At 46.1% G+C, this 8,845-nt stretch overlaps 1 protein-coding gene across 1 annotated transcript in view; it reads right to left on the bottom strand.

The window, feature by feature from the left end:
- Positions 1 to 8,845, bottom strand: part of Smkr1 (small lysine rich protein 1) — a 16,189-nt gene that overhangs the window by 3,295 nt on the left and 4,049 nt on the right. Inside the window, exon 2 of the mRNA XM_031381061.1 lies at positions 6,144 to 6,317. Coding sequence (XP_031236921.1) covers positions 6,144 to 6,317 — 174 coding nt within the window. The remainder of the gene's footprint in view (positions 1 to 6,143; positions 6,318 to 8,845) is intronic.

Below are 8,845 nucleotides of genomic sequence, written 5' to 3'. Positions count from 1 at the left end.
GGGGCTGCAGAGATGGGGCTGTGGAGAGATGGGGGGAAGAGATGGGGCTGCAGAGATGGCTCAGTGGCTAAGAACATATGCTGCTTATCCTAAAGACCAAGTTCAGTTCCCAGCCTTTACATGGGGTTGAAGTTCACAACTACTTGTAACTCCAAGGGATCTGACAAGCATTCTGGAGTCTAAGTACACCTGCAAACATATGCACACACACACACACACACACACACACACACACACACACACACACACACACACACGGTAATAAATCTTATAAAAAAGAGAATACAAATGAAAACAAATATTATGAACTCCAGATGACTGCCTTCTGCTGGGAAAACCTCTCCACAGGGTACAGGATGCACACTTTGGAGTAAGTTCTTTAAGGTTTTGAATGTTTGCTCTCTTTTATAATTTTATACTTTCTTGAATGTCAATGGTCAATGGCTCACCTGGAAAAACTGGAACAAAATGTGTGTGTACATGTATGCCTGCACATGGGTTTAATCTTTAAAATGGGTTGAGAACAGTTAAACTTTTTTTTCAGTTAAACATTTTTAGTTTTGTCCTTTTTCTTTTCGAGATGGGGTTTCGCATATAAACCAGGCCAGCCTCAAACTCACAGAGATCCACCTACCTCTGCCTCCTGAGTTCTGGGATTAAAAGTGTACCACAATGTTCAGCTAAATTTGACATTCTTAGAAATTGGCAAATTAGCCGGGCAGTGGTGATTTCTGAGTTCAAGGCCACCTGGTCCACAGAGTGAGTTCCAGGACAGCCAGGGTTACACAGAGAAACTATGTCTCAAAAAAAAAAAAAAAAACAAAAAAACAAAAAACAAAAAAACAACAACAAAAAAAATTGGCAAAATGATTCCAGAGTTCAGATGGAATTGCAAAGGACATAAGATAAAGGCTTTAAGAATTTGTTCAAAGTTTCTATCTTCTTGTAGACACTTCCAAAATTCATCTAGAATTGCAAAGGCCTTTGAAAAAGGGCACAGTTTGGGGTTAACATCAGCTAACTTCAAAGGTTCTTATAAAACTACAATATCACACTTCAGTCAGGATGAATAAACAGATCAATGGAACAGAATAAAGAGCCGGGAGATAGGGGCTGCAGAGATGGCTCAGTGGTTAGGAGAACTGTCTGCCCTTCCAGAGGTCCTGAGCTCAATCCTGAGCAACCACATAGTGGCTCACAACCATCTGTAATGGGATCCGATGCCCTCTTCTGGCTTGCAAGTGTGCATGCCGATAAAGCCTCATTTACAAAGATAAAATAATAAATTTAAAAAAACAGAGCCCTGGGGCTGGTGAGATGGCTCAATAGGCAAGAGCATTGATTGCTCTTCCGAAGGTCGTGAGTTCAAATCCCAGCAACCACATGGTGGCTTACAACCACCCGTAGTGAAATCTAATGCCCTCTTCTGGTGGTCCAAAGACTGCTACAGTATACTCATTTATAATAATAAATAAAAAATTAAAAAAAAAAACAGAGCCCCGAAATGGATGTACACATGTATGGGGGAACTGATTTTCAGGAAAAACATCAAAGTAAGGATTGTCTATCTCTCTAATGTAGCCGTTCATGGCCTGTGAGTTGTGACCCCTCTGGGGGTCTCCTAAGACCATTGGGAAACACAGATATTTATATTACAATTCACAACAGCAACAAAATTATAGTTATGAAGTAGCAGGGCCTCCCTTGTGTACTCAGGGCCCAGGTCACTCTCTGCTAGCCATGCTAGCCATGCCTTCCCCAGCGCCATGACTGCGTCTCCTTTGGAACTAGAAGCCAAAATAAACCTTCTCTTCTCTAAGGTTTGCCGCGGTATGCAATCACAGCAACAGAAAAGGACATAACATGTCCTGAAGAACAAGTTGCTGGGCTTGCAGTCAAAATGTAAAATGTCCACTTGCCTATAGGTATTAAGAGAATGAATGCTGCCGGGTGTTGGTGGTGCACGCCTTTGAGCCCAGCACTTGGGCGGCAGAGGCAGGCAGATTTCTGAGTTCAAGGCCAGCCTGGTCTACAGTGAGTTCCAGGACAGCTAGGGATACACAGAGAAACCCTGTCTCAAACAAAACAAAGCAAAACAAAAGAGAATGAATGCTAAGCCAGAGACTGGGAGAAAATATGTCTAAAGCATATGATAAAGGCCTACATCCACAATAAAGACTGCCCGAAACACAATAGTTAAGAGAACTACCCAATAAAAATCAGCAAAATATTCAAATGAGTACTTTCCTGAAAAGGAGACACGAGAAATGAGCACATGAACAGACACTCAGCATTGTTAGACATCAGACATATACCAAACCTACAAGATATGCAACACACACCAAGTCTAAGAGCTCGCTATATGCGGAGTGTATCGAGTAATGGCAAGCAAATGGAGGACCTGAACTCTTCATTCACTGCTGGTGGAGGCTGAAACTAACAGAGCCCCTTTGGAAGCCAGCCTGGCAGTTTCTTTTTAAGTTAGACACGCCCCTAGCATTTGACTAGCCATTCTACTCTTAATGTATTTACCCACAGAAATGAAAGTGCCTTCTACTTCAAGACTTGTGCATAACTTCTCAAAGTAGCTTAAAATGTCATAGCTCAAGGCAGAAGCACTCTCACAGATGTTCATCAGCAAGTAAATGAATGGGTAAACATGATGTGGAGTGGCCGCAGACTGAGCCATGAGAAAAGAGTAACTACGTGGAAAAATTTCAGGGTAATTAAATGAGTGATGAATATCAGCCGGGGGTAGAGGGGAGCATGCCTGTACTCCCAGCACTCAGGAGGCAGAGGCAGAACTCTGCGAGTTCAAGGCCAGCCTGATCTATGTAATGAGTTCCAAGGCAGTTAGGGCTGCATAGTGAGAGTCTATGTCAGAAGTAAATAAATACATACATGAATAAAAAAGGCTGTATCCCAAGCTAGTAATGCTCTATCCTATGTGGAGAACACACTGGGGCACCTTTACCTATCAAACCACCTCTGCTGCAACCATCCCGTCCTTTGGTTGGCTTGGTGCAACTCTGGGACTCCATCCTTGGTGTCAGAACAGAATTTAAAACTTTACAAATGCCCTAAGGAAGATTACCTGGCACCATCTCTGCAGGCTTTCTTTACACTTCCCAAACTTGCCGAGTTCCTCCTGTGTCTGGAGTCCCTTCTTTCCCTATAGGCTTTCGCATGACTGAAGGGGAATAATGTTTTATCTCTTTCTTTTGACTCTATTCAAATATCACTTCTTTACAAAGACCTCCCTAGGCTCCCAGAGGCCCCAGATGCACCGGTCAGTAGGAAAGCCTTTGCCTGGCACATGCAGTGGCCTGGATTCTACTCCTACTACCAGTCCATAAGAAACACCACCCTGACACAGTGTTTAATTGTTTTCCTATACCCAGAGTCATCATATGACCATTTACTACCCGACCATATACATCAACCAACAGGTGAACATAAGCTGAGTCTGTCCACACTGCTAGTGTTGGCTCCAAGTACTCACACAGTCGACCTATCTGTAAACTACCCACCAGGCCTTTGCCTCTGAAGTATCGTTTTTCTGGCTCCTCACCTTAGGCATTTTTTTAAAAAAACTACTATATTGGTTACTTTTCTTTTGCTGTGATAAAACACTATGACCAAAAAAAAAACGAGGAGGAGCTAGATTACTTTTGCCCTACAGAGGGAGCCTTCCTGACGAGGCGTGGCCAGGGCAGGAAGCAGAGAGGGAAGTAGGAGAGGAGGCTATGAGATCTCAGAACATTCCCCACCCCCGCAACAGCAACAGACTTCCTCCAGTGCTGCACTACCACCCTAAACAGAGCTCCAATTGGGGACCAAGTGTTCAAATATCTGGGTCTATGGGGGATAGCTCTCATTAAAACTACTGCAATTACTTAATAGTGATTGTAAATGATAGCAATCCAGAGGGTTTGTTTGTGAGTTTACCACTGAATTCCTTAGCTAAATCATTATTTGGCACACTGCATGGGTGAACACCATTTGCTGAATGAATAACAAATTACAATCAGATGGTACGTTGGTTCAAATCTGAAATGTCCCTAACAAGTTCACGTTGATTGTTTATTCCCAGGAGGGCCTTGAGACTTTAGAGGATCGAGCTAGTAGTAGAAGGTCTTTCGGGGTGGGTCTCACCTGGCCCTACCCCCTCTGCTTTCTGACCTGGCACAGTGGAAAGAGCTACTGTTGGACTCTCTGCTGCCATAAGCTCTGCCTTCTCCACCACGAGGGACTGAAACTTGAGTGTGACCCTGAATAAGCCCTCCTCTTAAACTGGTGCTCTTGCTTCAGGTGTTTGGTCACAGCCACCCAAGAAGCAATTAATTACGGGATGCAAAGCAGGTGCAGGCTATAGAAGGCAAACACATCTTTCTGCTATCCTCAATTTCAAAATGCCCCTTTCATTCCCTTAACAAGTATTTCCAAATACCTGCGGTGTTCCTGTCCCTGTACCAGATTCAGAGCCACTAGGAAGTAGATCTGGGGTGCTGTCCTTAAGAGGCGCACAGTCCAGTGAGGGGAAAAAAAGGCACCAGCCTTTTATCACAAACACACTGATGAAACAACTATGCTGGGAAAGAGGGGTCAGGAGCATATGGCATCCGATGGCAGGACAGGCAGGGAATCTCACGATCCTGAAGAGGAGGCTGAACAGCCAGAATAGGAGCTCTGAGGTTGGAGAAGCTATGCAAAGATAAAGGGACCAAACAAAATCAGAGTGGTGTCCACAAGCAAATGGGGGGAGGGCAGGGTGGGATGGTGGAGAGAGGGGGATCAAGTCCAGAAAGCAATCGAAGAGCAGCTTTGGCCTTCAGCCTCTGTAAACTAACAAACTGGACACTTATACAAAGAGCAGGAAGAAGCCATTAGTTTCGAGGGCTTTTTAAGTTATTCTTCACTTTCTTAGATCTGGAAAAAGAACAGCAGTAGGGTAGAAGCCTAGAAATTCAAGTCAGGAGACGGCACTTTTACTTAATACTATACTTAGTTCCAGAAGAAAGCAGAAGAACCACACAGGCTTACTAAACACATTCTAAACTGCAGGCTAAAGGAAAAAGCAAGGCAGGCAGGACCCCTCAAGTGTGGTGCAAAGGGTTATGGGTATCTATGGAACAGAAGGAAGCAGGAGCTATTTCTACTCTAGGAGATTAAATAGATCAGTAATCGCAATAGGGCAGGTGCAAAGAGACCAACACCAGTCTAATTTGGGGAATACTTTTCCTTAAGCAGAGATGGTAATACCATAATTGTGACACAAGTTGAGGCCCCTTTCCCTAACGGCTGCTGAGCGGCAAGTTCAACAGTGAAGAAAATAGCGAGTCCCTGAGGAGTGCGGATAGGGGCAACAAAACCATAGCCACTCTAGAAAGAAAAATGAGGTTGGGAAGGAGGCCACCAATCGCAGGATGCGGGCTGAAGAACAGGAGGGGGTTCTTCAGGTGGGGTTAGATGCAGTGTGGATATTTCCTCCTACCCCCTCAGGGCCAACCTTACTTTCTCTATGACGTGTAACGAATTCCACCATACAACTCTGAGTAGCCTGGACAGCCTCTTATTGGCGTATATTTAGTTTGGGTACTTGAAACCTCGTTGCTGATCTTCCTCTATTTCCTCTATTTGCCAAAGCATCTTCTAGGAGTGAAGTTAACCCACAGAACCAAGGGATTAAAACCAGTCCTTCTGCCAGGTGGTGGTGGCGCACGCCTTTAATCCCAGCACTTGGGAGACAGAGGCAGGCGGATTTCTGAGTTCGAGACCAGCCTGGTCTACAAAGTGAGCTCCAGGACAGCCAGGGATATACAGGGAAACCCTGTCTCGAAAAACAAAAACAAAAAAATAAATAAATAAAACCAGTCCTTCTCAGACTGCTCCCTTCTACGACACGCATGTCTCAAAGGCTTACCGGGCTTAAGGCGAGCGCTTGCGGACCTCCCACTTTAAAATGGTTATTCCCACGGTCATTTCTTTCTCAGCTGAGAAGGTGATTGTGACACCAGTCCCCAGTCTCGAAATTCAGGCCCCACATTCCTTCCCCCACCACCGCCGCTACTCCCCAACCCCGGCGTCGCATTCCTCGGGGGCCCCGATCCTGCCGCATCCCTAGCCTCCGCGAGCGCTCTCACCGGCGTACTGCCGCCTGCCCCGGCCGTGGCCGCACCTCCAAGTGGGCGCCTTCGCGGTGTGCGGAGGCGCAGATGCTGGTAAGCAAGGTTAGGCTCACCCCACTCCCGGGGAGGCACCCGGACAAGGCTGTCGAGCGCGCAAAAGTGGCCGAACCTCTCACTGTTTATCTGTTGCTAGGGCATCGGGGCGGGGCATGCCGCAGTGGGCGGAGCCGGCGGGCCTCGGGGCGCCTGTGGGCTCAGCTGGTGGGTTCCGATTGGCTCCGCCTACTCTACTGTCGCTTTTCCCACTTCGGTTTTCGCGAAGGTGACAACGACTGCGAACTCCAACTGGGAGCAAAGTAGCAAAGTTTTGTCCCGGGCGGTGCGACTGGGCGGGGCATGAGGGGAAGGGGCGGCCGCCAAGATCCAGCAGTTTCTTCTTTGGGAAGGAAAGTCAGAGAGAGAGAGAGAGAGAGGAGAGAGAGAGAGAGAGAGGAGAGAGAGAAGAGAGAGAGAGAGAGAGAGAGAGAGAGAGAGAGAGAGAGAGAGAGGAGAGAGAGAGAGAGAAGAGAGAGAGAGAGAGAGAGAGAGAGAGAGAGAGAGAGAGAGAGAGAGGAGAGAGAGAGAGAAAGGCTAAATCAGGCCTTGATCATCGGGAACTCTGACTTCTTCTAATGAACAAGAATAAGGTCTCTGAGGGTTGAGGTGAGAACAACAGAAGAAAGTGAGTCTAGTACAGGCCTCAGGAGAGGAAGCTGGGCAGGGTTCTTACATTATGGGTGGAACTGGCTGAAGTACAGTTCGCTTCTAACCTTGTGAGTCCATCCTTTTCTCCCATAAAGAGAATGCATTTGGGGCATAACTCCAACTGTTTTTTTTTTTTTCTTAGAACTTGCCATTCCATTTTATTCAGTAAGTGGTTATTGTAAATCTGTCACGTGCCTGACTCCCATTTGCTGTGGGATTTCAGCGCCCAATATGGGCCAACATTCTTGAACTAAAGGTTGGAAGAGGATGAGGGGAACAAAGCAAAGAGGAAGGGTATGAATTGCAAGTACTGGCCACAATTAAAAGTGATAGGTGCAGAGAGTTGTCTCAATGGTTAAGAACACTTGGCGTTTTCAGAGGACCTAGGTTGGGCTCCCAGCACCACAGGGCTGTTCAACAACCATCCAGTCCCAGAGGATCCAGTGCCCTCTTCTGACCGCCATAGGCACTGGGTAGCTAGCTATATAGTACTGATATACATGCAGACAAAACACTCATACACATAAAATAAAAAATAAATAAATGTCTAAAAAACAACAACAAAACCCAAACGACTTACCTTTTGGGGCTGAAACCATGGCCCAGAGGTTAAAACCACTTGTTGCTCTTGCTATTAGGGTCCAAGAATTGCCAGAGAATGATACTCCAGACTCCAATAATATGCAAAAGCACAGAGCGTTTATTCAGCTGAATATCCTGCATGGAGGGGTCTCCCCATTCAGGAATGGAGACACCTTGGAGGCCCCCCTTTTGGGGAATTCCAGAGAGGGGTATGTGCCCTTTTACCTTGGAGTCTGATTCTACAATTGGTTAGGCTCTGGAGACCTCCCCAGGGGGTGGCTTATTTATTCTAGGTACCTATTCTTACTTCAGACAAGATGTTCTTGGATTGGCTGCCCACCGGCAGCTGTGGTTGGCTGACCATCAGTTCCTGGGTGGGGTTCTCATTTCTGAGAAACAGAAACTTAGGCCTAGTCTTTAACTGTCAGTTGCAGCCTGTCCTGGAGTCAGCTTGGCTCGGAGTGTAGTCCCTTCATTGCAAAGGACTGGAGTTAGATTCCCAGCTCTATTCCCAGCAACCACACGGTGGTTTACAACCATCTGAAACGCTAATTCCAGGGAATCTGATGCCCTCTCTCGACCATTGTGGCCACCAAGCACACTCATGGTTCCCAGACATACATGTAGGCTAAGCTACATAAAATAAAACGAATAAATCTAATAAGTTTGAAGGGATAAGTGCTTTAGTCAGTTGCATTATTTTGCCTTGCACAGCTTGAGCAGAGGGCCTCTTGCAGGGTGAGCAGACATATCGATCCTTTTACAGCAGTGATCTGGGAAGGCTTTCTGAGATGTCAAAACTGGGGTCTAGATGTCAAGGAGCAGTCAACTCCTGTTCAAATCATGGGCAGGACATCGTAAACCCAGGGTAGGAGGCAGGTGAACCACGAAGCAAGGTAAAATCCTGAAAGGTCTTAGAAGCAATGGTAGGTTTTGCTAGCTTTTCTCCAGACTGGTTAGAGAAATGACTTTCAAAAGCAAGTATTTATGTTCTTTGGAGTTTTCATTGAAAAGACTATGTTTTGTCTGGCAATTTTATCATGAATTTATATATCCTTGGTATGGCAAATCCTACTGTGTTTTCTCCTTTGTGGACTGGCTTTTAATCCAAGAATTGGGAGTGGGCCCCTGCCACGCACACTTTTCATGACAGCAGTTTATGAGGCAAAAGCTTCAAGGAAGCTGTCTCCTGTAACCCCTAACTCAGAGGTAGCCCAGATATGTCCTTACTATATAGTCTCCCGTGCTAGGTGTCCCCAAGATAAACGTTCTCTGACCTCCACAAATGTTCCAACTTCTTAGCCAAACCCTCCCTTGGAATTTCACGCTGACTATGTTACACATTCAGACTAATTACCTCTGGCATTGTTAGAAAGATAATGGGGGGGGGG

The sequence above is a fragment of the Mastomys coucha genome, unplaced genomic scaffold (assembly GCF_008632895.1).
Source record: "Mastomys coucha isolate ucsf_1 unplaced genomic scaffold, UCSF_Mcou_1 pScaffold20, whole genome shotgun sequence".
Taxonomy (NCBI): Eukaryota; Metazoa; Chordata; class Mammalia; order Rodentia; family Muridae; genus Mastomys; species Mastomys coucha.
The sequence above is the reverse complement of the archived record's forward strand: the minus strand, read 5'-3'. Positions and strand labels throughout refer to the sequence as shown.